Genomic DNA, 27,720 nt, shown 5'->3' on the forward strand with positions numbered 1-27,720 from the left:
CAAGGGGTTGAAGAGTCTCTCGCGGACGTCGCCGGCTCCCTAGCTTCTGTCAAGGGAGCCGGGCGTGCGGAGGAGGCAGAGGAGGCGGGAAGGCGGCCGTGGTTGAAGGGACGATTGCTGACTTGCAGGGAGGAGGTCCGAGGGAGCGGGCAACCATGGTGATGGCGGCGAAGAAGGGTCCAGGCCCAGGTGGCGGGGTCAGCGGGGGAAAGGCGGAGGCGGAGGCGGCCTCGGAGGTGTGGTGTCGCCGGGTGCGGGAGCTGGGCGGCTGCAGCCAGGCGGGGAACCGCCACTGCTTCGAATGCGCCCAGCGCGGGGTCACCTACGTGGATATTACCGTGGGCAGCTTCGTCTGCACCACCTGCTCCGGCCTCCTGTGAGTGAACTGGCGTGGGGTAGGGGAGGAGGGAGGACCGGGAAGGGGCTACGGAGTGTCGGCGTTGGGGACAGCGGGGATCCGGGGACAGAGTCGAAGTAGGGGTGGCAGGCCTGGGGACGCGCCTGATGCGCTGAGAGGGTCGTCTGCTGCAGAGCTGTCATGGAGAAGGGAAATTGGCAGGGGAGACAAGACAAGATTGGAGTCGCGTTGCAGGGGAAAGGAAGGGCACCGGAGAAGGGGGAAATTCCCCAAAGCAGGAGAGGCGAACCGAACCGAAAGTGGGGGAGAGTTGAAGGGAACAGGGGGGAGGTGTTTAGAGATTTAAAGGGCCAGAGGATGACACACACCTTGAAGGGGAACTCTGTGTAGGTAAGGGGCAAATAGGAAAGGGGTAGAGTAAGCTGGGCTCTAGATGAAGGCGTACTTTTCTTCCTTCTGGCTTGTGCCCATCCTGGAGTATGAGATGGAGAAACCAATTTAAAATAGGTAAGTTCACCCAGGCTGAGGGCATAGAGATAGTGACAGGTAAGAAGCCGTGATCCAGCGTTCAGGTGCAGGTCTTAATGTTGCAGGGCTTCGGAGTGCAACCCAGAGGAAGATTCCTTACAAATCTTAAGAGATGAGAGCTGATGGGTTACCCTATTAGAGAGCTTAACTTTTTCAAAGGTTTGGGGATCTGGATGAGCCATCCTTAAGTGTAATAGTTTACACCTTTAAGCTTCTTGTTGCCATGGCTTGATCCTGGTAGTAGCATCTGGCAGCTCTTTCTAGATTTGGGGGAGTTTTGTTGTATAATCTGCAATGCTACACTTGGCATTGGCACTGTATTTGGTCATGCCTGAGCTAATTTAGAGCCACAGTTCTAGACCAGATTTCTGGTTATAGAGTAAGGTTCTTTTTCCCCTGTAGGGAATTATTTGGTTAGATGCCTGATTAACATTCGATACCAACCCTGTATCTCTATTCTGTATAATTTTATCAAGAGATTTATTTTTTACTTGTTCAGTACTGTTTTAATATATTGGTTTGTCTGGTTGATTGGTTTCGTATTTAACAAGGGGTGCTTTCCTTGTTTCTTCTTAAACCTTCAGGAGCCAAGGCGGGAGCAGTATTGTTCTTACATGACAGATGGGAGAACAGAAGCAAAGAGAGGTTTACTGATTTATCCAGTGCTATATGGGGGTTGCTGTTTTCAGCATTTGTTTTTGGATATTAGTTATGATCATGGCAGACCAGAAATGAAGATCCAGGTCTCCTAAGATACGGTCTAGGATTATCTCTCTATGTGATTTTTACCTCCTTTGCCAAGCCTCTGTGTTCTGAACGACCTCACTTGTGTGTTATGACTTGGTCTAAGTAAAAGCTATTATGGCTCTGGGGACAGTGATTAGAACCCAAACAGGAATGTGTCAGAGGTAGAGTCTTAAATGAAGCAAAAGGATAGAACTGAGACTGGGACAAGTACTCTGAGGAGAGAAGGAGCAAAGTTTAGGACTATTTATAGCAGAAAGAGAAAGAGCAGATTCCTGAAGATCCTGTTATGAAGAGGAAAATCTGATTATAGAGTCTGGGAGCCGGGGGATAAAACGGATGACATATCAGCGTCTAGGTCCTAGGAAGAAAATGTTTGGAAACAGTGTTAATTCATCCCCATGGTTAGCTGCACAGCACAAAAGATAAAGCACTGACTAAATGGGAGGGCTGACATTATTATCATTATTTTCTAGATCTTGGTTTAAAGTATCTCATAGATAACATTTCACTTCTGTAATGAGTATCCCTCAATCAGGGCAGAAGGAGGGTCAAGGGATCTGGCACACATTAAAAACCTGATTTCTTTTGCTAGAACAGTTAACTCCTTCAATATCAGGGCACAGTTTGCAGAACTTGACCACTTTTTCCCTGTGCTCATGATTGTTGGTCTTTAGTGAAGGATCAAAAGGCCAGGCCACTAAACGAAGCCGAACTGAAGGCGTGTTGACATTATAAGGACAGAAATATCAGAGGAAACTCTAGAAGAAAGCTGTAGTTTCCCTGGCTGTGACTGTCTGCCTAAGTTCTGGTGGTACTTCTCATGTGCTAATTGAAGTTCTAATTAGCATGAGCTAAGTAGGGCAAGGCACAGGAACCTTGTAAAAGGGTCTTCTCAAAGTATTGCCTGTGCCCTCTGAGGCACCTTGGGAAAGGCTGGGAGCTGGCAGGTGAGCAGCAAACAGAGGCTGTGAGGTGAGGGATGCCTACGGCCGGCTGCAGAGTAAAGAGGGAGCATGCCCAGTTCAGCAGGCAGTGGAGGGGCATGGCTCCAGGGTGGCACATAGACCAATTAAGATCTTAAATCCACATGGTTGATTGCCCACAGATGAGGATTTCGTGGTACTGGGAAGTGAAGTCATGGTAGGCCAAGAGGGTGCACATTCATTCAGGCAGTCTGTCCACATATATTTATTGAGTGTCTGTCAAGCTCCAGACACGGTCTTAGGCACTGGAGATATGGCGGTGCACAAAATTGTACCCATCTTTACGTAGCTTACACCGTAGTGGAACCCATGAACTTTAAATCCATCAGTGAATATGTAATTGCAGGTGGTAATAAGTGCTGGGAAGTAAAATAAGGCTCAGGATGGGCTGGAGAGTGATGGGAGCTCATGTTGAGGTATGATGACGAAAAGAGAAGAAATAGTCTTTGTTTAAAGGACGAGGGTATTGAGGGGGGTGAGAATTCAAGTACCACACTTAGCACCACCGCCAGAGAAAGGAGACAGCGGGACTGGCTTTATTTTGAAAGCCAGGTTTCTGGTGAGTATGTTACAATTATGTCCACCTCTTAGGGGAGTGGAGTGTTCTGGGGGCAGTGAGCACAATTACCAGAGTTCCCAGCTGGCTGCACGGGCTGATGTAGCGAAGTTGACTGTTGCAGCCAAAGTTGGATTCCCCAAGATCTGAAGAAAAATTTCGATTTTAATACTGGTGGGTGGGTTTGACTGTGGCTTCATCACTACATGTGAGAGCTCATTCTCATTTTCTTTTTTCATGAGAAGTATTTTCTCAGCTCTAGCAGAAAACCACAGCGTTGGTGTGAGGGACTGAGAGAGAAGCTGCTAGTTTTGGCTGTTTCTAAATTTATATACATGCTGCCACAATTGTAGGTCCCAAATTTGACCTAGTTTAATTCATTTGGTTTCCGTCCAATACCTAGTTTCCTTAACCTGGATATAGGTCCTTTTCATTTCCCCAATATATACATCCGCTGTGCGTTTGGTTGTGTCTGACGTTTCTACTAGACAGCAAAGCTAGGACAGGGTAAAGCTTGCTGCTAAAAAGTGCTTTTTCCAAAGTGCCTTCAGTGTTTTTTTCTTGTTCTAGTTTGCCTGGATGCCTCAATGGATAAACCACGTTTCTTTAGTAAGAAAATGGATCTTGAGGCCTGAAATGTCGTTGACATGAGGGATGGGCACTGTCTTTGACCCCCAGTTTTTTCACCGAAGTCTGTGGCATGCTTCCCTAACCTGGCTGTTTCGGTCCCTCCTTAATCTGTAGTCCTTCAGTTCTCAATAATAGTTTCTTGTCTCCTCTACTTCTGCACAACTTTATTCCGATAGTGGGATTAAGTCAGGATTCGGGTGGACAGAGCTGTGGGCTGGGTGCCAGGAGATGTGCTTGACAGGTCTTTCTTTGTGACAGGTTCCTGACCTCCTGGTGCCTTAGTTTCCTCATCTGGCTTTGCCGGTAGTGTTTCCTCGTTGAAGCACTTTTATCTCCATGGAAGAAAAGGCATAGGGTGTTGTTCAATAATTCAGTACTTTTCCATCTGTCTGGGTTAGAGAGGGAGACGTGTTTCTTGCCCCTGTGTTAGTTCCGTCCCTCCATCCCCTCCCACCTCACCTTTCATCCAAAGAGATGAGAAGAAGGGGAAAAAATGTAGAAGGATTGAGAATGAGCCTGAAGAGGAAGGCGGAGGACAGCAGTTTATCATTGTCACTAAGGAAGAACTACAGGAAATGGGTTGAACGGGGGATTTTCAATTAGGAAGAAGTTTCCTAAAATCAGTGAAATTGAGCCTGGGCAGGGTAAGGGGGAGCTCTCCTATTAGGGACTAGTAAAAGTCCGTAATAGGGACTCTTTTTGGTGACGTTTGGATCCAAGATAAGAGCTAACATGGTTTAGCTGAACCCTGCTTGGAGGCAGAGGACTGGAATCCCAGAAGCAAAGAAACCACGTGGGGGGTGTGAATCTGAACACGAAATATTCAAAAGCCAAGAATTCCCAAGTCCAAGTTTGGCACAAAGGAAAGAACTTGGGTGCTGGGTAGAACTGTTTTTTTCCATTGTTGACCTGACAGAACCTTCTCATCTGAGCAGCTGAGCAGGTCTGAGACTTGCATGAAGCAAGATAGAAGCAAAATATGGGCCGTTGTGAGGGTGATGACCACAGAAAAACAAAAGGTGTGGTATTTGTAGAAATAGTCCTACACTTGATAGCATCAAAGGAAGGGGAGAGAGAGGCCAGCAGAGAGAATTGGGCGGGCTTTAGGGTCCCTGCAGGTCGCTTGGCTGCCAGTAATTCAGGGCACTTCAAAGAGGGATGCAGAGTACTTCAAATGCCAGTCAGGTGCCCCGTGAAACAAACTGAAGTTGAAGGCCTCCTGACTGGACTGAGGCTCGAGTCCTAGTAACGGACTTGCTTTCACTTGGAAACACTTGCCCTATTCTGGGCAAATAAATTTATCTCTGCTTTTCCCCAGCACCTCCTGGTTAGACATAACAGAATGGATTTGCTGTGATAACCGAAGGACAGTGTCTCCTTCTAGCTCTCACTTCTTTTGGGGAGAACCTGTGAGTCATGTTGGGGAGACTGGGTGCAGCTTGGAGACTTGGGTCTGTTTGATTCCAGGCCAGTGACTCAGATCTGGCCCCTCGCATGACCCTGCCATGTCCCCAGAGAGCCCCAATACCCCTCGACCGTTTGATTTCAGCTACTGGGAGGAGAGGGGCTCTTGTTTCTAAATTGCTCCTGTCAGCCAGCAATGGGCTCTCTCTGATTCAGAAACAAAGTGCTCTGACTCATAGGCCATGTAACTAGGTCCTCTTCCTGGGCTGCAGAATGTTGCCTTGTAGAGAATTTTCCCTGCCCCCAAACCGTGGCTCTAGTTATACATAATCCAGTCTACAGACATCAAGGTCAGAGCAGTGCTTTTTGTACTGTGCTATGGAAACATCCTGTTCCCTCAGATTCATTTAGCCCAAAGCACTCAAATCACTTATTTTCTCTGCTTTCCCTTCATCCTATCTTCCACCCCCCTCCCCCCCAAAAAACCCCTCCAGTCCAAGCTCAGCCATAGGAAGTTCTGTTGTTCTAATCATCCCCTCTAGACTGATGAATGGGTCAAGTCCCTCCCCCTCCCCCTACAAGGAAGCACACCTCCCTGTTTACACTTTGCTAACAGTTCCTGGTTGTCCTTTCAGGAAATGTCAATGACCTTTTTGTGATAGACTTCGAATCTGTTTTTCTAGTGTTAACATAATACATGTTACTTTTCCCATGACCATTTCTCTTCCTTCCCCCACTGCTGCATCCTGGTGCCAACTTCTCCCTGATCCGGCTCTGTGTGCCCCTAAATGGCACCCACCTGTATTGAGAAGTATCTTTGTCCAGGCTCCTTAGGGTCATTGTAAGCAAGCACCGGGTGATCAAGGACTAGGTCCTACACGATAAGTGATAGATATGATATAGAGTGATAAACAGCTGTCTAAGTGCCTACCATAATCCTTGTATTTTGGCAAAAGAAATATTTGTTAGTGGGAGGTGAAGGTAAGGACTGGGATCATAGGGACAGAGAGGTCTGCCCTGGCTAGACCTCAGAACATCTGGCCTTTTGAGAGGGAAAGGCCTAGGGATTAAGGTGAGCGAGAGCTAGGGAAAGAATATAAAAGGCTGTCTGGACTTCTAAACAAAAGAAGGTCATTAGTGAGAGAGGCTTTAGGAGAGAAAACTGGAATATCTCAAATGCGATTAGAAGAGAGTCTTCAGGGCAGTTCAGGTTTAAGAGCTATTGTTTGACATGTAGTTACAAAGCCTGGCTTTTGGATTTCGCTGCTTTAATCTTTCCTTGGGGCATCAGTCCTCTTTGATATCGTCTTTTAAAGGAGTATTTTGAGACCCTTTACTTAAAAGTCTAGCGACAGAATTGCTGAAAAGGCCTTCAATTGTAGCCTTCGGTGTCCTGTCCTTTGTCAGAATCCCACAATTGGTAATTTATCATCCAAAGGGGCTTCACTGTTCACCCTGTACTGTGTCACCTGTGCCCCCTCCCTCTCCCCCACGGCCTTGGCGCACACGTACACTAACACATACACTGCCGTTCTTCTAGACTCGCAGGGACACCTTCGTTTTGTGGGTGCACTGGTAAGCCTGAATTTTCTCTAGGGTTTCCATTTGGTAAACTGTGTGATCTCTGCCTTCCGTCTTTGCTTTCCCGATGGTATCAACCAGGACCCACTTCTAGAGTTACTTTTATTTTCATATCTTGATTTGCCCAATTTTTCCAGGGGAGTAAAAGTCTGAAGAGCCTCATCAGCTGAGACAGTCTTTCCTGCACGTGCCTATGCTCTTTCACATGCTGGGCCGGGGGGCTGGTTTATTCATTGTGGTCTGGCCAGTTTTGTTTTCATCTGATGAGTGCAGTTGGTCTACACCAGAGTAAAACCTAAGGGAAAAGGAAAGGGGAACCTGGCTCGGCGCCAAGTTTCCCTAGTGAGAACACTCCAGAGGGCAGTTGAGTGGGGGCAAGGAAGCCTTCTTGTCTACTGTAATCTCCACGAGGCTTCTGTGGGCACAACTAGACTCCCAGAGAGTTAACAGGGCGCACAGAGCTGGTACAAAAGCATCACTACAGGATATATGTTCCTGACTCATGCCAATCCTATTCATGGTTGAACCTGACTTCCTCCTGCTTCATCGAAAGATCTAGAGCTGAGAAAACCTGGACTATTTCTTTTCCCAGAAATCTCTTCCTGAAAGAGAGGGACCCTCTCCATCCCTACCACCACACCTTCTGTCGAGACAAAGAGGAGGGGCAGGCAGGTGTAAAACAGTGGTAAAACAGGAAATGGGAAGTGGGCACGTCTCTGAGTTCCCGGAAGCACCCCCCCAGCCTGCAGGCTGAACACGGAACTGAGGCAAGGGAGAGAAGGCTCCTGGATGGGCAGGCTCTGCCTTTCTCTCCAGAATGACAAGGAACACAACACATTCGTGACTCTCATTAAAAGCCTCCAAAACATTCTCGCTTCCCTTCTTTCCTTGAATTAGGAAGTAGCTTCGGTGGGGGAATTCTACCTGAGCTTAATTTATGTATTGTTTTCTCCTTTCTCCCTTCCCCTCCGCCCATAAACAGACCTGCAGTGCTAACTGCGTTGTACTTCTCTTCCTGTTTCTCTCCCACCAGGAGAGGCCTGAACCCCCCTCATCGAGTCAAGTCCATCTCCATGACAACTTTCACGGAGCCTGAAGTAATATTCCTGCAATCCCGTGGAAACGAGGTGAGCCACCACCGATGGAGTGGCTGCTGGGTATAGTTGCCCTGTTGGCCCCAGGGGAGCTTTGCCTCAAGACTACAGAAAAACCCTACAGCTTTCTCTTTTGGTCGAGTTTCTTTTTTTTTAGTATATAGTATATATTGTCTTATGTATGTCTGTATGTCCATGGAATCTGAGTTATACAAATTGTGGTTTGTCTAGGCCCTTGTTAGAGGAATTGGGGGAAGGAGCAAAATCTCTGTAGGGGGTGACTCCTGGGCACTCACAGGGAAGACTGCCCCTTGACACTTAGAGGTCCACATTGCTGAGCATTCACAGTAGACTGGGCCAGCCCCTCGAGTAAGATCTCCTGGAGCCAGGTCTACCGACCTGCCCCTCAGTACCCTGGGTGTAAGCCCATGCCATGTACTCAAATGTGGGTTAAACCCCTTCCCCCAGCTAAATCTGCTGGCAGTGGGAAGACACCGTCCTTGGTGTTAGCAGTCCTCCTAGCTTGCAGGTGATTGGCTTACTTGGAGGGCGCCAAGAAGGGAAGGCCTCTGGAGGATGTTCTAGAAGCCACAGCTCTGACAATTGTCCCTGACCCCACCCCACCCAGATTTAGTTCCCCATAATTCTCATGGCCCTCTCTTTTCTTTTACAAGTTGTGTCATAATATGTAATTATAAATCTATTTTTACTTACCTAAGGCACGACCTCCCCATTAGGTGGTCAACTCTGTGAAGCCAGGGATCGTGTCTGCTTTGTGGGTATACTGAGACCCTTAGGAATGTCCGTGCTCAATAAACATGTATTGATGAATAACCCAGAAGTGGTGTCATTCCCATGTCATGCTTTCTGCCTGAACTCCTCTGTTACCTGACTTCATTCCTTTAGGTTTGCAGGAAGATTTGGCTGGGTCTTTTTGATGCTCGGACATCTTTAATACCGGATTCCAGGGACCCTCAGAAGGTGAAGGAGTTTCTCCAGGAGAAATATGAGAAGAAGAGATGGTAAGGAGGAAAGAGATTGCTACGGAGATGCATGTCCCAAGACATTCTTCATCTGACACTCCAGTTTCCAGACTTGAATTGGGGCTTTTCTCAAAGGCCAGACTTAGGTTGAGTGGATTCCACCCAGATTCAGTTAGGGCTCGATTCTGACTTCAAAATTATAAAACTACCTAAAGGACAGTTTGTTCCCAGTCAATTACCTTGCAGATTTGATGCCCCTGGTTTGGAGAGACATTAGACAGCTTGGAGAGGGGCTGGGCCTGTGGGAGTGTGGGGCAGGTTAAAGCTCAGCTGGGTCCATATATGCAGAGAGGCAGCTGGAAGCACACGTCCCAGAGCTCTGTGCTTTTAATCCATTGTTTTATCTGCGATTTCTGTGTGTTCTGTTTTCCTGGTGACGAGAACAGCATCTCTGCTCTCCCTTGCCTTTTCTCTCCCCATGTGGCACTTTCTGTTGCTTCATCTCAGGGGTGTGTGCATGTTGGGGGGTAGCTATAGGGTGGAGAAGGGAATGCAGACAGCAAGGAGATCGATGTGGACAAAACCGCATTTTGGAGTCCCTCCTGGGGTGTCCTCCAGATAAAGAAGATACTTCCAGAGTAGAGACCACATACATATACTGGAGTGGAGGGGATTTTATCAGAAGTAGCAGGAGCTGGCAGGATAGATTGTGAGCGCCTAGGAGAGGAGGTGGCAGAAGCTTTTTGTGGGACTGAAAAGGAGGAGCCTGCAGAAACACCTAGAAAAGAAAATGGAAGTTGGGAAATAGGATCACCTGTCCCGCAGCATTATTGACGGGTTATTACTTGAAACCCAAATGGTTTGATGTCAGAAAGAGAAAGGAGAGAGGAGAGAAAAACAGGCCCAAGGCAGAGCAAAGTGAACATTCCTTCAGAAAAGAACGAGCATCCAACAGTAAAGGAGACTCTCAGGATGGGCAGAACTTTGCTGAGTTACAAAATTCCCTTTAGTTCAAAAAAGAGAATCAGTGGGCAAAGGTCAAGGGACTCGGACTGCTGCCACTTGGGCTTCCCAGGTGCCTATGCCAAGCATGGCCCACGGTGTTAACCTCTCCTCTCAGCCTGACTATTCTTTCTCAAAGGTATGTCCCCCCAGACCAAGTCAAGGGGCCCGCTTATACCAAAGGCAGTGCCTCCACCCCCATCCAGGGCTCCGTCCCGGAAGGGAAGCCCCTGCGGACTCTTCTGGGGGATCCTGTGCCATCTCTCCCAGCTGCCGCCTCCACCTCTAGCCAGGTAACTCTCAACCTGCCCTTCGAGACTAGATGGGGATTTGGGAGACAGGAATGTCAGTTTCCTAAATCCAGCCCCCCCACAGCCCCCCTCCCTGGACTTAGCAGATGACAGTGTAGGAGGTGTGAGTTGGTTCTCGGCCCTGCTGTTACCTATGTCTCGGACTCACCTTGGACTCCTATCTTTTGGAAGAAAGAACCCATCAGGAAGTGGTATTTAGGGAAGTCAGAGTATCAACTTCAAACCTGACCATTGCTCCAAAGAAATGCAGGAGGGACCGGAACTCTGCCTCAAGCTCCAGGGGGGCGGGTCCAACTCTTGGCAACATCCCTGTGTAGGTCAGGGTTACCTTCACTGATAGGCTCTAAAATGTCTGCTTCTGGGAGCTGGTGCGCTGAGAAGACAGAGAAGTTAGGTATATTTGAGGGGCTCAGGCAGTGCTGCCCAGGAAATCTCTCAGTTGAGGGCAGTTTCTCCCTCTCTTCTCCCTCCACTTGCCTATCTGGGGGCCGCCTAGGGAGCCATGCAGGGGCCAGGTCATGTCTGGGACTCCCAAGTGCTCTATGTCATGCCTTCTCCTCTCAAGTCTGTCAGTCAGTCCCAGCCTCGGACGTCCCAGCCCCGGAGCTCTCAGCCACCTCCCCACTCCTCGGTCAAGAAAGCCAGTACTGACCTGTTGGCCGACATAGGTGGAGACCCCTTTGCCGCTCCCCAGGTGGCACCAACTTTTGCTGCATTCCCAGCCTTCGGGGGTAAGTGGGACCTGGGAGGAGAACATTCCTACAACGTATACCCCTGACACAAGGCATTCACGCCCTTAGGGTGACCAGGTTTCCCCCCTCAACCCGCTCCCCCTGCCCCCACCGGCTCTAGCCCCTGTCACGCAAATGAATGTGATGGTAATTCTGAAGCATCAAGGTTGGAAGGGTTGGGGTCAGATGAGAGCAGCGGGATTATGTCTGCGAGTTTGACCAGAAAACATCACAGTTGGGGACTCCCAGCGCTTCCTTTTAGAAATCGCCTTTTTATTACCTCCTTTTTTGTTAAAATGGGGGCAGGGGGCTTGTCCTGTGTTCCATTTCCCCTGCCTTCATCCCAAAGATCATCAGCAGCCAAACAGAGGGTTGAATAAAATGGTATCTAGTTTCCTTTCTTCCTTCCAAGCCCCTTCCCCCACCAAAAACAACTTTTTTCCCCCACATGATTCAGCCCAAAGTAGCCCTGACAAAAATGTGAATGCCTCATGGAGTAAGGATAAAAGATGGTGGGGGGGAACTTGGGGACCTCTGACATCCCCTTTCCCCCAGCGGGAGTCTGGCCCCCTGCCCAGGCCCTGCCAGCTCTCCCTGAACAGGACCCTGTGCAAAGGCAGTGTCCCATCAGTGGCCTCTGGCCTTCAGAATTAGTGTGTATTATATCAATTATATGTACATTTTATACATATGACCTTTATATTCCCTCCACCTGTAGGCCAGACACCTTCCCATGGAGGCTTTGCCAACTTCGATGCCTTTGGCGGCAGCCCCGGCTCCTCTGCATTTGGAAGCATTCCTCCAGCTGGCCAAGGCCCGTTCCAGGCCCAGCCAACACCCACAGGTAAACTCTGCCCTGCTCTCTTCTGTTCCCCTTCTCTCTTCCAACTGCATTCAGTTTTCCACATCCATACATCACCCTTCATTCGCATCTGCACCAACCTAGAGAGCTGGACAAAGGAGACCGAGGGGGAAGAGAAGCAGGCCTGGGAAAGGAAGAGAGGGGTCTGAGGAGATTCTTGGCAGGAAGAGGGGGTCTCCTGCTCCATTTTGTGATGGAAGGAAAACAGCTCAGTTGCAGCAGGAGTTGTGCGGTGTGTTGCCTAGGAGATCTCTGACCGGCAAGCTTGGGAGACCCCAGTCCTTGAAAAATCAAGAGTGGACGTGACCTTTCCTCTCGAGTGCTCTGATGGTCCGTGTTGTACGCTGCCCACAGGGCGAGGGCTGGGTCAGAGTGCAAGATAGTCAAGATAGTCTCCAGAAGTCCTCACTCACCCCTGTTAGAGCAGAAGCCTGTAAACTCAGTGTTGTGTTGTTTAGCAATTGAAAGAGACACCCCCCCCAAAAAAAGAAAGAGACCGTAAAGCCCAAGGGCGGTAAAGCATCTGGTTCCTCCCTGAGTCCCCAGACATCAAGTCTTCATAGCCTTGGGGCGGCCCTCTACATTTGCCCGTCCTGGACACACGAGAGGGCAGCCAGAGTGCTGACCTGACCCGATGTCTGGGGAAAGCTGGGGAAAGCCAGTGACTTACGCTCTCTCTTTCCCACCCACCCGCCCTTCCCCTTCTCCACCCTCACCGCCAGCCAGTCGGATGCTAACTGGAAGTTTCAGCTTTGGTGAGTTATCTTCCCACCCCACGGCCCACCCAAGGTAGAAGCCTATCTCAGGTCCTCTGAGCCGAGAGCTTTGAGGTCTGGAAGGAATCCTTCAAATGTAGCCATCTTCCAGATGAAGCAGTTAAGCAGTTTGCCCGTCGTACAGCCCACGGAGTGGCAGAACTCGGCCCAGAGCCCAGACTCCCCGACTCTCACTCTGCCCACAGCTTTCCCACTGTGCCACTGCGAATTGTCTGGGTGTTTTTGGGGTTTTGGGGTTTTTTTTGTTTTTCATTTTTTTGAATGGGGCAGAGAGGGACTTTTTTTTTTTTAATNAAGCCTCCAAAACATTCTCGCTTCCCTTCTTTCCTTGAATTAGGAAGTAGCTTCGGTGGGGGAATTCTACCTGAGCTTAATTTATGTATTGTTTTCTCCTTTCTCCCTTCCCCTCCGCCCATAAACAGACCTGCAGTGCTAACTGCGTTGTACTTCTCTTCCTGTTTCTCTCCCACCAGGAGAGGCCTGAACCCCCCTCATCGAGTCAAGTCCATCTCCATGACAACTTTCACGGAGCCTGAAGTAATATTCCTGCAATCCCGTGGAAACGAGGTGAGCCACCACCGATGGAGTGGCTGCTGGGTATAGTTGCCCTGTTGGCCCCAGGGGAGCTTTGCCTCAAGACTACAGAAAAACCCTACAGCTTTCTCTTTTGGTCGAGTTTCTTTTTTTTTAGTATATAGTATATATTGTCTTATGTATGTCTGTATGTCCATGGAATCTGAGTTATACAAATTGTGGTTTGTCTAGGCCCTTGTTAGAGGAATTGGGGGAAGGAGCAAAATCTCTGTAGGGGGTGACTCCTGGGCACTCACAGGGAAGACTGCCCCTTGACACTTAGAGGTCCACATTGCTGAGCATTCACAGTAGACTGGGCCAGCCCCTCGAGTAAGATCTCCTGGAGCCAGGTCTACCGACCTGCCCCTCAGTACCCTGGGTGTAAGCCCATGCCATGTACTCAAATGTGGGTTAAACCCCTTCCCCAGCTAAATCTGCTGGCAGTGGGAAGACACCGTCCTTGGTGTTAGCAGTCCTCCTAGCTTGCAGGTGATTGGCTTACTTGGAGGGCGCCAAGAAGGGAAGGCCTCTGGAGGATGTTCTAGAAGCCACAGCTCTGACAATTGTCCCTGACCCCACCCCACCCAGATTTAGTTCCCCATAATTCTCATGGCCCTCTCTTTTCTTTTACAAGTTGTGTCATAATATGTAATTATAAATCTATTTTTACTTACCTAAGGCACGACCTCCCCATTAGGTGGTCAACTCTGTGAAGCCAGGGATCGTGTCTGCTTTGTGGGTATACTGAGACCCTTAGGAATGTCCGTGCTCAATAAACATGTATTGATGAATAACCCAGAAGTGGTGTCATTCCCATGTCATGCTTTCTGCCTGAACTCCTCTGTTACCTGACTTCATTCCTTTAGGTTTGCAGGAAGATTTGGCTGGGTCTTTTTGATGCTCGGACATCTTTAATACCGGATTCCAGGGACCCTCAGAAGGTGAAGGAGTTTCTCCAGGAGAAATATGAGAAGAAGAGATGGTAAGGAGGAAAGAGATTGCTACGGAGATGCATGTCCCAAGACATTCTTCATCTGACACTCCAGTTTCCAGACTTGAATTGGGGCTTTTCTCAAAGGCCAGACTTAGGTTGAGTGGATTCCACCCAGATTCAGTTAGGGCTCGATTCTGACTTCAAAATTATAAAACTACCTAAAGGACAGTTTGTTCCCAGTCAATTACCTTGCAGATTTGATGCCCCTGGTTTGGAGAGACATTAGACAGCTTGGAGAGGGGCTGGGCCTGTGGGAGTGTGGGGCAGGTTAAAGCTCAGCTGGGTCCATATATGCAGAGAGGCAGCTGGAAGCACACGTCCCAGAGCTCTGTGCTTTTAATCCATTGTTTTATCTGCGATTTCTGTGTGTTCTGTTTTCCTGGTGACGAGAACAGCATCTCTGCTCTCCCTTGCCTTTTCTCTCCCCATGTGGCACTTTCTGTTGCTTCATCTCAGGGGTGTGTGCATGTTGGGGGGTAGCTATAGGGTGGAGAAGGGAATGCAGACAGCAAGGAGATCGATGTGGACAAAACCGCATTTTGGAGTCCCTCCTGGGGTGTCCTCCAGATAAAGAAGATACTTCCAGAGTAGAGACCACATACATATACTGGAGTGGAGGGGATTTTATCAGAAGTAGCAGGAGCTGGCAGGATAGATTGTGAGCGCCTAGGAGAGGAGGTGGCAGAAGCTTTTTGTGGGACTGAAAAGGAGGAGCCTGCAGAAACACCTAGAAAAGAAAATGGAAGTTGGGAAATAGGATCACCTGTCCCGCAGCATTATTGACGGGTTATTACTTGAAACCCAAATGGTTTGATGTCAGAAAGAGAAAGGAGAGAGGAGAGAAAAACAGGCCCAAGGCAGAGCAAAGTGAACATTCCTTCAGAAAAGAACGAGCATCCAACAGTAAAGGAGACTCTCAGGATGGGCAGAACTTTGCTGAGTTACAAAATTCCCTTTAGTTCAAAAAAGAGAATCAGTGGGCAAAGGTCAAGGGACTCGGACTGCTGCCACTTGGGCTTCCCAGGTGCCTATGCCAAGCATGGCCCACGGTGTTAACCTCTCCTCTCAGCCTGACTATTCTTTCTCAAAGGTATGTCCCCCCAGACCAAGTCAAGGGGCCCGCTTATACCAAAGGCAGTGCCTCCACCCCCATCCAGGGCTCCGTCCCGGAAGGGAAGCCCCTGCGGACTCTTCTGGGGGATCCTGTGCCATCTCTCCCAGCTGCCGCCTCCACCTCTAGCCAGGTAACTCTCAACCTGCCCTTCGAGACTAGATGGGGATTTGGGAGACAGGAATGTCAGTTTCCTAAATCCAGCCCCCCCACAGCCCCCCTCCCTGGACTTAGCAGATGACAGTGTAGGAGGTGTGAGTTGGTTCTCGGCCCTGCTGTTACCTATGTCTCGGACTCACCTTGGACTCCTATCTTTTGGAAGAAAGAACCCATCAGGAAGTGGTATTTAGGGAAGTCAGAGTATCAACTTCAAACCTGACCATTGCTCCAAAGAAATGCAGGAGGGACCGGAACTCTGCCTCAAGCTCCAGGGGGGCGGGTCCAACTCTTGGCAACATCCCTGTGTAGGTCAGGGTTACCTTCACTGATAGGCTCTAAAATGTCTGCTTCTGGGAGCTGGTGCGCTGAGAAGACAGAGAAGTTAGGTATATTTGAGGGGCTCAGGCAGTGCTGCCCAGGAAATCTCTCAGTTGAGGGCAGTTTCTCCCTCTCTTCTCCCTCCACTTGCCTATCTGGGGGCCGCCTAGGGAGCCATGCAGGGGCCAGGTCATGTCTGGGACTCCCAAGTGCTCTATGTCATGCCTTCTCCTCTCAAGTCTGTCAGTCAGTCCCAGCCTCGGACGTCCCAGCCCCGGAGCTCTCAGCCACCTCCCCACTCCTCGGTCAAGAAAGCCAGTACTGACCTGTTGGCCGACATAGGTGGAGACCCCTTTGCCGCTCCCCAGGTGGCACCAACTTTTGCTGCATTCCCAGCCTTCGGGGGTAAGTGGGACCTGGGAGGAGAACATTCCTACAACGTATACCCCTGACACAAGGCATTCACGCCCTTAGGGTGACCAGGTTTCCCCCCTCAACCCGCTCCCCCTGCCCCCACCGGCTCTAGCCCCTGTCACGCAAATGAATGTGATGGTAATTCTGAAGCATCAAGGTTGGAAGGGTTGGGGTCAGATGAGAGCAGCGGGATTATGTCTGCGAGTTTGACCAGAAAACATCACAGTTGGGGACTCCCAGCGCTTCCTTTTAGAAATCGCCTTTTTATTACCTCCTTTTTTGTTAAAATGGGGGCAGGGGGCTTGTCCTGTGTTCCATTTCCCCTGCCTTCATCCCAAAGATCATCAGCAGCCAACAGAGGGTTGAATAAAATGGTATCTAGTTTCCTTTCTTCCTTCCAAGCCCCTTCCCCCACCAAAAACAACTTTTTTCCCCCACATGATTCAGCCCAAAGTAGCCCTGACAAAAATGTGAATGCCTCATGGAGTAAGGATAAAAGATGGTGGGGGGGAACTTGGGGACCTCTGACATCCCCTTTCCCCCAGCGGGAGTCTGGCCCCCTGCCCAGGCCCTGCCAGCTCTCCCTGAACAGGACCCTGTGCAAAGGCAGTGTCCCATCAGTGGCCTCTGGCCTTCAGAATTAGTGTGTATTATATCAATTATATGTACATTTTATACATATGACCTTTATATTCCCTCCACCTGTAGGCCAGACACCTTCCCATGGAGGCTTTGCCAACTTCGATGCCTTTGGCGGCAGCCCCGGCTCCTCTGCATTTGGAAGCATTCCTCCAGCTGGCCAAGGCCCGTTCCAGGCCCAGCCAACACCCACAGGTAAACTCTGCCCTGCTCTCTTCTGTTCCCCTTCTCTCTTCCAACTGCATTCAGTTTTCCACATCCATACATCACCCTTCATTCGCATCTGCACCAACCTAGAGAGCTGGACAAAGGAGACCGAGGGGGAAGAGAAGCAGGCCTGGGAAAGGAAGAGAGGGGTCTGAGGAGATTCTTGGCAGGAAGAGGGGGTCTCCTGCTCCATTTTGTGATGGAAGGAAAACAGCTCAGTTGCAGCAGGAGTTGTGCGGTGTGTTGCCTAGGAGATCTCTGACCGGCAAGCTTGGGAGACCCCAGTCCTTGAAAAATCAAGAGTGGACGTGACCTTTCCTCTCGAGTGCTCTGATGGTCCGTGTTGTACGCTGCCCACAGGGCGAGGGCTGGGTCAGAGTGCAAGATAGTCAAGATAGTCTCCAGAAGTCCTCACTCACCCCTGTTAGAGCAGAAGCCTGTAAACTCAGTGTTGTGTTGTTTAGCAATTGAAAGAGACACCCCCCCCAAAAAAAGAAAGAGACCGTAAAGCCCAAGGGCGGTAAAGCATCTGGTTCCTCCCTGAGTCCCCAGACATCAAGTCTTCATAGCCTTGGGGCGGCCCTCTACATTTGCCCGTCCTGGACACACGAGAGGGCAGCCAGAGTGCTGACCTGACCCGATGTCTGGGGAAAGCTGGGGAAAGCCAGTGACTTACGCTCTCTCTTTCTCCCCTCCCCCACCCACCCGCCCTTCCCCTTCTCCACCCTCACCGCCAGCCAGTCGGATGCTAACTGGAAGTTTCAGCTTTGGTGAGTTATCTTCCCACCCCACGGCCCACCCAAGGTAGAAGCCTATCTCAGGTCCTCTGAGCCGAGAGCTTTGAGGTCTGGAAGGAATCCTTCAAATGTAGCCATCTNATAAGATTTTTATTTATTTATTTGACAGAGATAGAGACAGCCAGCGAGAGAGGGAACACAAGCAGGGGGAGTGGGAGAGGAAGAAACAGGCTCATAGCGGAGGAGCCTGATGTGGGGCTCGATCCCATAACGCCGGGATCACGCCCTGAGCTGAAGGCAGATGCTTAACCGCTGTGCCACCCAGGCGCCCCAAGAGGGACGTTTTATACTGGTAAAAGTTAAAATTCACAAAGAAGTCCTCCTGTTACGAACTTAAAGTACCTGACGGGGCAGCCTTGAAAGTCATAAAGCAAAAACTGTTAAACACAATGAAAATGTAACACAGCAACAGAGAGGGGGACGATAGTAGACTCGCGAGATTAATAATAGATAAAGGAGACAGACAAATGAGGAAGAAAGTAGGCCATTTGAGGAACACTTGAACAAGTGTGACCTAATAAATATAAGGAGAACTCTGTAATCAAAAGGCAGGATTTTCAAACCCTTTTATAATTTGACCGCAGACCAGGAGATACCACATAAATTTCTAACGAATAGAAATTGCTTAGGTCACATTCTGTATGACAAAAGGTTTCCTAAAAGATGTCCCATAACAATGTTTTTATGTCCTTAAAGGCATGAAACAGGGAAAAGATAATTACAATAGGGAAAAAAGACAAAAAACAAATACCCATCATTGTATTTAAAACTCCTATACGTAAGAAAAAATAGGATAATGGGCAACAGATACAAGCAGCTAATACCCAGAAAAAAAATGATGAAAATGTTCTCAACCCGACTAATTAGGGAAAAGGCAAATTAGAGTAAGATAATAATTTTACACATTATATTCACAAAAGTTTTAGAGATTAGTAATGGCCAGTACTGTGTGGGGAAATTGGCCCTTTTGTATGCTTTCGGTAAGAATGTAAGTTGCACAGGAATATTCAGTGTAGCAAGAGGGAAATGTTCCTCGGAATGAGAGCTCGAAAGGAAGCAGCCTGTACAAGGTGGTTATAAATTGGTCCAGTCAGAAATGCATGCCTGTTGGGGACCCTGGGTGGCTAGTGGGTTAAGCATCTGCCTTTGGCTCAGGTTATGGTCCCTGCAACCCATTGGGCTCCCTGCTCAGTGGGGAGTCTGCTTTTCCCCCTCCCTCTGCTCCTCCGCCACTCGTACTTGTGCTGTCTCTCTCTCAAATAAATAATCTAGAAAGGAAAGGAAAGGAAAGGAGAAAGGAAAGGAAAGGAAAGGAGAAAGGAAAGGAAAGGAAAGGAAAGGAAAGGAAAGGAAAGGAAAGGAAGGAAGGAAGGAAAGAAAGAAAGAAAGAAAGAAAGAAAGAAAGAAAGAAAGAAAGAAAGAAAAAGAAAGAAATGCCTGTCACAAGCCCTTGCCTAAAGGGCCAACCTTTAAAGGAGAAAAGGAAGGTGTCAGGAGCCCTCCCTGGCTGAACCTGTGGTGAACTTTTGTGCAGTGTCTGGTCATCTCAAAAAGCAGAGTCTGCAGCCAGCCAGAGCCGACCAGACTCCTGCCACTGCTAGGAGCATCCCCATGTTATCTCCATGAGGAAGGAAAGATCTCTATTTTGCAGTTGACAAAACCGGCTCAACTTGGCCAGTGACTTGGCCAAACCCAAACGGCTGATGAGTGGCAGCTCCCATTCACTTCCCACCGCACCATGATCACGAGGGTGGTTCTCTGAGTGTGACATAAAGAACTACTGGGTATGAAGTAGGGAGAATTGGGGGAGAGGTGGGTGTCTTTTCTGACAAGCCTGGTTGTATTTTTATATTTCTGAGGGGGAGTCTGGAGAGAGGAAGTTTCTAAAACTGCAGTTTCCCCCGAAACTGCTAGAAGGCATATATACCAATCCAGCTGCAGGGAGTGAGGCTCTGGAAGTGTAGAAGAAGCAAACAAGAGCACAGGTACTCCTAGGTTCCCCAAGAGTGGGCGGAAAGTGCGGTGTCGACCTCTCCGTTTGGAGGGCGGGCTGTGCCCTCTAGTGTCCGCCAGGAGACAGACAGCCTGGCGGCAGGAGGAAAGGACAGCACCTCCCCCAGCCTGGGAGCTCCCTGACGGAAAGGCCCAGAGCAGGACTGAAGAGTCTGACCCTAAGTGAGGAGAGGGAGCTGTGTTCACTCAGAAATTCCACAAACCCCAAGTCATAGCCCAGAAAAGGCCAGGGGCTCCTGAGAATCAGAAGATTTCACACTAGGCTGCTGGCTTCCAGTCTTCCTGACGGGCCTGGAGAGGACGGAGACCAAGTGTGCTCAGTGGCGTGGCAGCCTAGTGCTTGTTCCTGTAGAAAGCCCGGGGGGTTGAGGAGGGCGGCCAAGGCGAGCACTGGCGCTCAGGAAGCAGCCTACGCTTGGAACCTCGGAGTGGGCCAGCCGGGCCTGGGCACCTGCCTTCCCTGCTGGACTCAGCTTCTCGAAGTCAGAGCCAGAGATGCCTAGCACCGGGAAGATCCCCTTAACAAGGCCTTTGGCTGAATACAGCCTGACCCTTTAGGGAAGGAAGAACATGGAGCTTCAAACAATAGTTCTGGGGCCTCCAGAAAAAAGCCACAAACTTAGGAGAAACCAGGCTAAAGCTTGAGGGGGCCAGAGAGAAACACAGATTTGAGAACCAGCCTGGCTTGGCTGTTCCTCCCTTGCCTTGTGTCTTTATCTTTTCCTTGCCCTTCTTCCTCTCATCTCTGGGGGCTGGGAAAGTATCTTCCCTTGTGATGGTTACCTGCTCGTCCTTTCCACTCTCTACAGGGTTTTTACCCTCAGTTTTCTTCTCTGAGTCTCCCCTCCACNAAGTAGGGAGAATTGGGGGAGAGGTGGGTGTCTTTTCTGACAAGCCTGGTTGTATTTTTATATTTCTGAGGGGGAGTCTGGAGAGAGGAAGTTTCTAAAACTGCAGTTTCCCCCGAAACTGCTAGAAGGCATATATACCAATCCAGCTGCAGGGAGTGAGGCTCTGGAAGTGTAGAAGAAGCAAACAAGAGCACAGGTACTCCTAGGTTCCCCAAGAGTGGGCGGAAAGTGCGGTGTCGACCTCTCCGTTTGGAGGGCGGGCTGTGCCCTCTAGTGTCCGCCAGGAGACAGACAGCCTGGCGGCAGGAGGAAAGGACAGCACCTCCCCCAGCCTGGGAGCTCCCTGACGGAAAGGCCCAGAGCAGGACTGAAGAGTCTGACCCTAAGTGAGGAGAGGGAGCTGTGTTCACTCAGAAATTCCACAAACCCCAAGTCATAGCCCAGAAAAGGCCAGGGGCTCCTGAGAATCAGAAGATTTCACACTAGGCTGCTGGCTTCCAGTCTTCCTGACGGGCCTGGAGAGGACGGAGACCAAGTGTGCTCAGTGGCGTGGCAGCCTAGTGCTTGTTCCTGTAGAAAGCCCGGGGGGTTGAGGAGGGCGGCCAAGGCGAGCACTGGCGCTCAGGAAGCAGCCTACGCTTGGAACCTCGGAGTGGGCCAGCCGGGCCTGGGCACCTGCCTTCCCTGCTGGACTCAGCTTCTCGAAGTCAGAGCCAGAGATGCCTAGCACCGGGAAGATCCCCTTAACAAGGCCTTTGGCTGAATACAGCCTGACCCTTTAGGGAAGGAAGAACATGGAGCTTCAAACAATAGTTCTGGGGCCTCCAGAAAAAAGCCACAAACTTAGGAGAAACCAGGCTAAAGCTTGAGGGGGCCAGAGAGAAACACAGATTTGAGAACCAGCCTGGCTTGGCTGTTCCTCCCTTGCCTTGTGTCTTTATCTTTTCCTTGCCCTTCTTCCTCTCATCTCTGGGGGCTGGGAAAGTATCTTCCCTTGTGATGGTTACCTGCTCGTCCTTTCCACTCTCTACAGGGTTTTTACCCTCAGTTTTCTTCTCTGAGTCTCCCCTCCACTCTCTCCACCTCATTGCCCCTTCCCCACAAATAGGTTACCCAGCCTCCAGCTTCTGCCCCCCCCCCCCCCCGCCCCCCCCCCCCCCCGCCGCTCGGCTGCTGTCTCACCTCCTCTCCACCGCCGTGCCCCCCTGGGAAGAGGAGCCTGTGGCCTTCACTTACTCGCTTTTTTATCATCCTAGTTTCTCTTTCTTTCTTTTTTTTTACGTGCTTGATGGCATAATAGACATACCACTCTGTACCCTGATTTATCTTTTAACTGAACAGCACTGCTAGATGTTTTTTTATCATCACACAAAGAGCTTCCTCGTTGTTTTTTTATGGCTGCACAATAGTCCTCCTTATGTATACACTATAATTTATTTAACCCGTCCCATGTTGGTGAATATGTAGAAGAATGATGAGTATTTAGTCTTCTGCCCTCAAGCAGCGCGGCTGTTAATTGCCCTGCCTGTGTCATGTTTTGCATGTTTGCAACTTGGATCTGTGAGAAAACTCCTGGCAAGGGAGTTGGTCTAGAGGGGGACACAGTTGATGCAGAAATAAACTATGTCACTACAAAGATGTCAGGTGCCATAAGGGCGAAGAACAAGGTGTTATGAGAGGAAAACCAGGCTCTAATTCAGACTGAGGTCAGGGAAGGCCCATCTGAAGACGTGATTCTGTTAAAGCCCAAAGGGTGGGTAGGGCCATGGGTGGGGCCTCCTGTTCGAGGCAGAGGCAGAGCACGTGGAGAGGCCGGAGCTGAAGAGTCCAGGCCTCCCTCACTTGTGCTTACGACCTGAGGCAGCCATCACATTTCCTTTGAGACCTTGTCTCGTTTCCGTGACCCCGGAAATAGTTTCTTTTATCATAGTCTATGATGCCACCTCACGTTTGTGTATGCTTTACAGATTTCAGAATACTTACTGAAAATACGTACCTCAGCGGAGGGAGGGTGTCTCACAGCCATCCTACGAGAGGGCAAGCAGAAACAGGCTCGGGAGAGGAGGGTGGTTTGCTCAGGTCAGAGCAGTAGCAGGGGTAGGGCCCCGACTGGAGTCCGGTTCTTCTCAGTCTACCTCTCACGTAGTCATTCAACAAACAATTTCTGAGCACTGGCATGTGGCAGACATCACGCAAGTGTGTTTCCCTTCGGTACAAGTCTTCCAGCACTCAAAAAAATCAAGCCTTTTCTGTTTGTAGCCTCATTTTACCCTCACAGCAGCCCAGAGTGGTTGACCGGATCCCACCATACAGATGAGACTGAGGACACACAGATAAAGAGGCTTTCTCCAAAGGACAGGGATTTCCTGGACTTGCTCCTCAGGCTGTTTCCGTAGCCTCCCATGCGGGCTCGCCCTTGGGGCTTTTTCTTTTTAAATGTGAGGACCAGAGAGGGCAGAGGATCCCTGATCGAAGCTTCTGGGCTATGGTGGCCTCCCGAGAGGGGGCAGCTCCGGTGGGAGTGGGAGCTGAGCTGTCCCACCTTCCCTGAGGAGCTCCTGAGTGTCTGGGCCTTTCTGCCCTTCACAGCTCCTCCCCCCATCCCCTCCACCTGCCCCTTCCTGGGATTTATCCATAAATGGAAATGCTGTTTTGAAGAAGGTTAGACATTTCCACGTCTTGAGGGAAAAATGGGAACTGCAAGTCAGACTAGAGAGGGAGACTGACCTGACACGAGGGCTTTCTCTGGGCAGCGGCGGCTTTGAGCACTAGGGAGACGGACAAAGGCTGAGTACCATGTTACCTGGAATCTTGGCGGGAGTCAAGGCCCTCTGAACCGGGTGATCCAGGGGGAAATGGGCTCAGAGAACCAGTGGGTGCACTCATGCCATCACTCTGCTACGTCTCCCCTGCTCCCCCCACCTCCATCTCTTCTCCTGCCCATTCCTTCCTGCCTCACCCCAGCACTTCCTGTTCTGTTTCCCGTGATTGCCCAGGGAGCAACCAGGTGACTCCATTTGCGGCCTCTCCTCTTGCACCTGCCAGTCAGCCCAACAGCCTCGCAGATATGGGCAGCCTCCTGGTGCCCGGAGCATCAGCTGGAGGTATCCCTAGCAGGTAGGTCCAGACACTGGGGCCGCAGAGCCTTGCTTTCCCCAGCTTGCTCAGCTCCTCCCATCGGGCAGGACAGGGTTTGCCATCTCCTGGTCCCTTGCCCCGCTTCTCCCCTTGATCCCCAGTGCCCTGCATGCTGACTTCTCTTCCCACATCACAGCATCTTCGGGGTGGCCGGCCAGGTCCCCACGCTCCAGTCGGCCCCAGCTGGTGGAGGCGGCAGCACCGGGCTTGCCTTTGGAGGTGAGTCTTGCCTGTGGAGACCCAGGGAGGGGATCCAAGGCCAAGAGGAAACTGGGGACTTTGCAGGGAGGGGAGGGGAGGGGAGAAAGAGCACACCAAGATTGAGAGGAATGCTGTCATCCAAGTATTAACCAGATGAGAAGAGTAACCCTCTCTTCCTCCCACCTCTACCCCCTTCCACCCTGAGCAGCCTTCACCAACCCTTTCACAGTCCCTGCTGCTCTCCCCCAGCTGCCTTCCACCAACCCGTTCCAGCCCAACGGCCTGGCCACAGGTAAGCCTCCAGACTCTGCCCCGGCCCTGACTCTGTCCAGGGCGCAAATTCCTCTCTCCCACCTTTTCTCTTCCCCTCTCTCTCTGTCTCTGTCCGTCTGTCTCTCTCCCTGTCTCACACACATACAACAGTCAGGAGGAGTGGCAGGCAGCCTCAGTTGGCAGCTGTGGTCCCGAAATCAGTCCCCCTCTCACCCTTCACCAGGCCGGACCAGGTTGAATTTCCAGGCACCCAAGTCCCAGAATCAGAATTTCAGAATTACAAAAAACAGACTGCTACTTACCCAAGCCAGTTCTTTGGGTTTAATGACTGATGTGGCAGTGACTCTCCTTCTCGCCCCTCAGCAGTGCCCCCTGCCCCCCAGGCACCCAGCCTCTCTCCCTTCTGTGCCCCACCTGCAGCCTTGCCCCCGGTCCCTGCTCTCATCAGCCGGACTGTTGTGATCTCCTCACTCCCTATTCCTCCACAGCCTCAGCTCTTCTCTCTTCAGAGGCATGCTCCCCCTAACCCACCCCTGCCTTTTTTGTTGTTGTTCTTAAAAACCTTGAGGCCAGGGGTGCCTGGGTAGCGCAGTCGTTAAGCATCTGCCTTCGGCTCAGGGCGTGATCCCGCATTCCGGGATCGAGTCCCACATCGGGATCGAGTCCCACATCGGGCTCCTCCGCTGGGAGCCTACTTCTTTCTCTCCTACTCCCCTGCTGTGTTCCCTCTCTCACTGGCTGTCTCTCTGTCACATAAATAAATAAAATCTTTAAAAAAAAAAACAAAACAAAACACTTGAGGCCAAGAAGAGAGACTGGTAGCACCTAGCACCACTGACCAGTGTGGCAAACCCCACTGCTGAGAGCTTCACACCCCTTATTTGTTTTTCCCAGCAGCCCTAGGAAAGGGGCCGGGCTCGCTTTTAGAGATGAGACCACTGAGGCACGCAGAGGGCTAATACTTGGCTTTTGTTGGTGCAGTTAATAGGTAGCAGGCAGCGGACCCCAGTTCTGGGCCACACCCCTGCTCGTTACTGCTGTGCCCTTCGTGCCACAAGCCACCGTGGGCAGGAAGAGGGCAGGTTTGCTAGGTTGCATGGAAGCTGAAGACTTCCATGGCTCACTCAGGGTACTTCTAGTGGGTCCCTCTGGTTAGGGACACATTCTATCCCATGTCCCCATCTTGGAGAGATCTAGGAAGAACCGTTCTCCAGCCTGCTTTCCAGGACCTCGCCTGAACTTCATGTCCTCGTTCCACAGGGCCCAGCTTTGGGATGAGCGGTGCTGGGCCTGGCTTCCCCCAGACAGTGCCACCCACCAGGGCCTTTGTCAGCACCTTCCCATCACCACTGTTCCCCCCACAGACCTCCATGACTCAGCAGCAGAATGGTAAGGGATTCAGACCACACCCTCCTTTCTTACCTCTATTCCCCACCCCCAGGGACTGTGGGGATGTGGGGAGTGGCAACTGAATATTAAGACTATTAGGGAGCCAGACAGCTGAGCTAGTTCCCTTTTGGACCAGTAGGGGGGGCCAGAGAAGCCACAGACCCGCCTGTGTCCTCTGACTCTGCTCCACACCCTTCTTCCCGGTGGTTACAAAGACCTGCTCTTGCTGCCCCATAGGGTGTAGCGGGTTCCTGTCCCACAGGGAGGCCCAGCAGAGAGGCCAGCAGCAGCATGAGGGGCAGGGCTTATGTCCGCTGAGTTTCTGCTCTTGCTTCCCAGGCTCTTCCTTCAGCGATCTAGGATCAGCCAAGCTGGGGGAGAGGCAACTGAGCCAGCCAGCTGGGACCTCCACCAACCCCTTCATGGTGAGTGCCGGTGCGGCCTTGGTGTGGGGTATGGCCTCTCTCTGGGGGCGGGGGACAGAATCCTTCGAGGACAACAGGGCAGTGTGGGCTGGAAGCCATGCCCCTCCTTCGTGAAGCTCTGCCTTGGCCACGCAGGGGGTGAGTGGGTTAGTCAGTGGGCCCTATTGTCTCCCACACTCCCCTGCCCCCCACTTGCCTCAGCCCACTGACTTTCCCACAACCCTCAGCACAGTAATTCTGGGGGAGAAAGGAATCCTAGACTGTATCTTTTCCCTGGCCTCCAGCTCTTCTCCCCTAATCCCCTAATTTGTGGTTGTTGTTGTTTCTTTCCAGACTGGATCCTCATCAAGCCCGTTTGCCTCCAAACCTCCAACCACCAACCCATTCTTGTAGCACTGTGTCCTGGGGGGGCCTCTTCCCTGCCCTCTGGGGCCCCTCTGTTCCCAGGAGCTCTGGTGACCATTTGCCTGTGGCATTTCTGTGGGTCTGAGACCAGAATGGGCCTTGTTTTGCAGGGAAGGGGTCTTGGGGATGGTGGAGGTGCTAATGCTTCGCTTGCAGATAAAAGGGCAGCTTCAGATAAAAGGGCAGCTTCCCGGGTCAGCTGCCCCCAAGGCTTCCTCCCATCCTCCCTCCAGCCCCCACCTAGGCAAGAGGCCTAAGAGGAGAGAAGGCAGGGCCTGGCCTAGAGGAGCGATGGTGTTTGATTTCTCAAATTATTAATTATGATGACAATAACCCTCCTCTCCTGCCCTCAGCATACATAGTGGTCCCTTCACGCCCAGCCATGTGGGCAGAGGAAGCTGTGGATACAGACCGATCGGCATTCCCCTGTGGGAGCAAGCCTTCCCCCATCCCCAGCTTTCCAGTGCTGGTTTCCTTGTGGACAAAATCACAGTGGGAAAAGTAGGGTCAAGATGGAGGTGAAGCATGGTGTTGACCTGGGACGGTGATCAGATAGGCTGAGAAGGGTGGGGGTGGGGGGCGCAGGGTGCCCTTGGTGCCCTGGCTTGGGCCAGCACCCCCCTTTTCTTCCCACCCCCACCAGGCCAGGAGGCCCTCCCTGGTTTTGCTTCCCCAGCTCCCTCCCTCATCCTGGGTACTCAGGATGAATAAGTTTTATCTGCGTACTTAGACGTGCCCAACTCCTGTCAAGCACTTTAGTTTGCTGTGGTGTCATGTTTGGATACCAGCGTTTTATATTTATACATAGAGAATTTTCTAACATAGCCTATTATATATATACACACACGCACACACACATAGAGATATATACACGTGCCGCCGTTCTCCTGCTCCCAGACAGCTCTTTGACATGGGGAATGGAATGGATCCCCATCTGTGCCTCGACCAGCAAAGCCGGAGCTCCAGAGGGTGGCGGGGAGGGCGGTCACAAGTCCTGACCACCCCAGAGCCTGGGCTTTTCCAGGGAAAGGCTTTGTGCAATTGGCTGGTTTTCTCCTTTCTTTTCCCCATGTGCCTCCCCCACGCCCAAATTCTCTGCACCAAAGCTGTTGCAGGCAACGTTGGAAAAGAACTGCATTTGAAAGAAAAAGGAAATGGCTGTCATGGTCTCACTTTGGGTTAGTTTTAGGGGCCTCAGTGTGACTGCTGGGTCAGTGAAGAGCCGGAGTCCTGGTTAGCAGTGGAGCCGGCAGTGGGAGTCAGGTGG

At 51.0% G+C, this 27,720-nt stretch overlaps 1 protein-coding gene across 1 annotated transcript; it reads left to right on the forward strand.

Annotated features, from left to right (window-relative positions):
- Positions 1-27,608, forward strand: AGFG2 (ArfGAP with FG repeats 2). Its single transcript, XM_034669907.1, has 13 exons — positions 1-376; positions 7,821-7,914; positions 8,788-8,903; positions 10,006-10,159; positions 10,743-10,908; positions 11,627-11,752; positions 12,493-12,525; positions 23,619-23,739; positions 23,897-23,979; positions 24,170-24,253; positions 25,495-25,623; positions 25,963-26,048; positions 26,382-27,608. Exons 1-13 carry the CDS (start codon positions 156-158, stop codon positions 26,439-26,441), a joined length of 1,473 nt encoding a protein of 490 aa, XP_034525798.1. The 5' UTR covers positions 1-155; the 3' UTR covers positions 26,442-27,608.
- The last annotated feature ends 112 nt before the right edge of the window (positions 27,609-27,720 follow it).

This window comes from Ailuropoda melanoleuca, chromosome 10 (genome assembly GCF_002007445.2).
Source record: "Ailuropoda melanoleuca isolate Jingjing chromosome 10, ASM200744v2, whole genome shotgun sequence".
NCBI classification, from domain to species: Eukaryota; Metazoa; Chordata; class Mammalia; order Carnivora; family Ursidae; genus Ailuropoda; species Ailuropoda melanoleuca.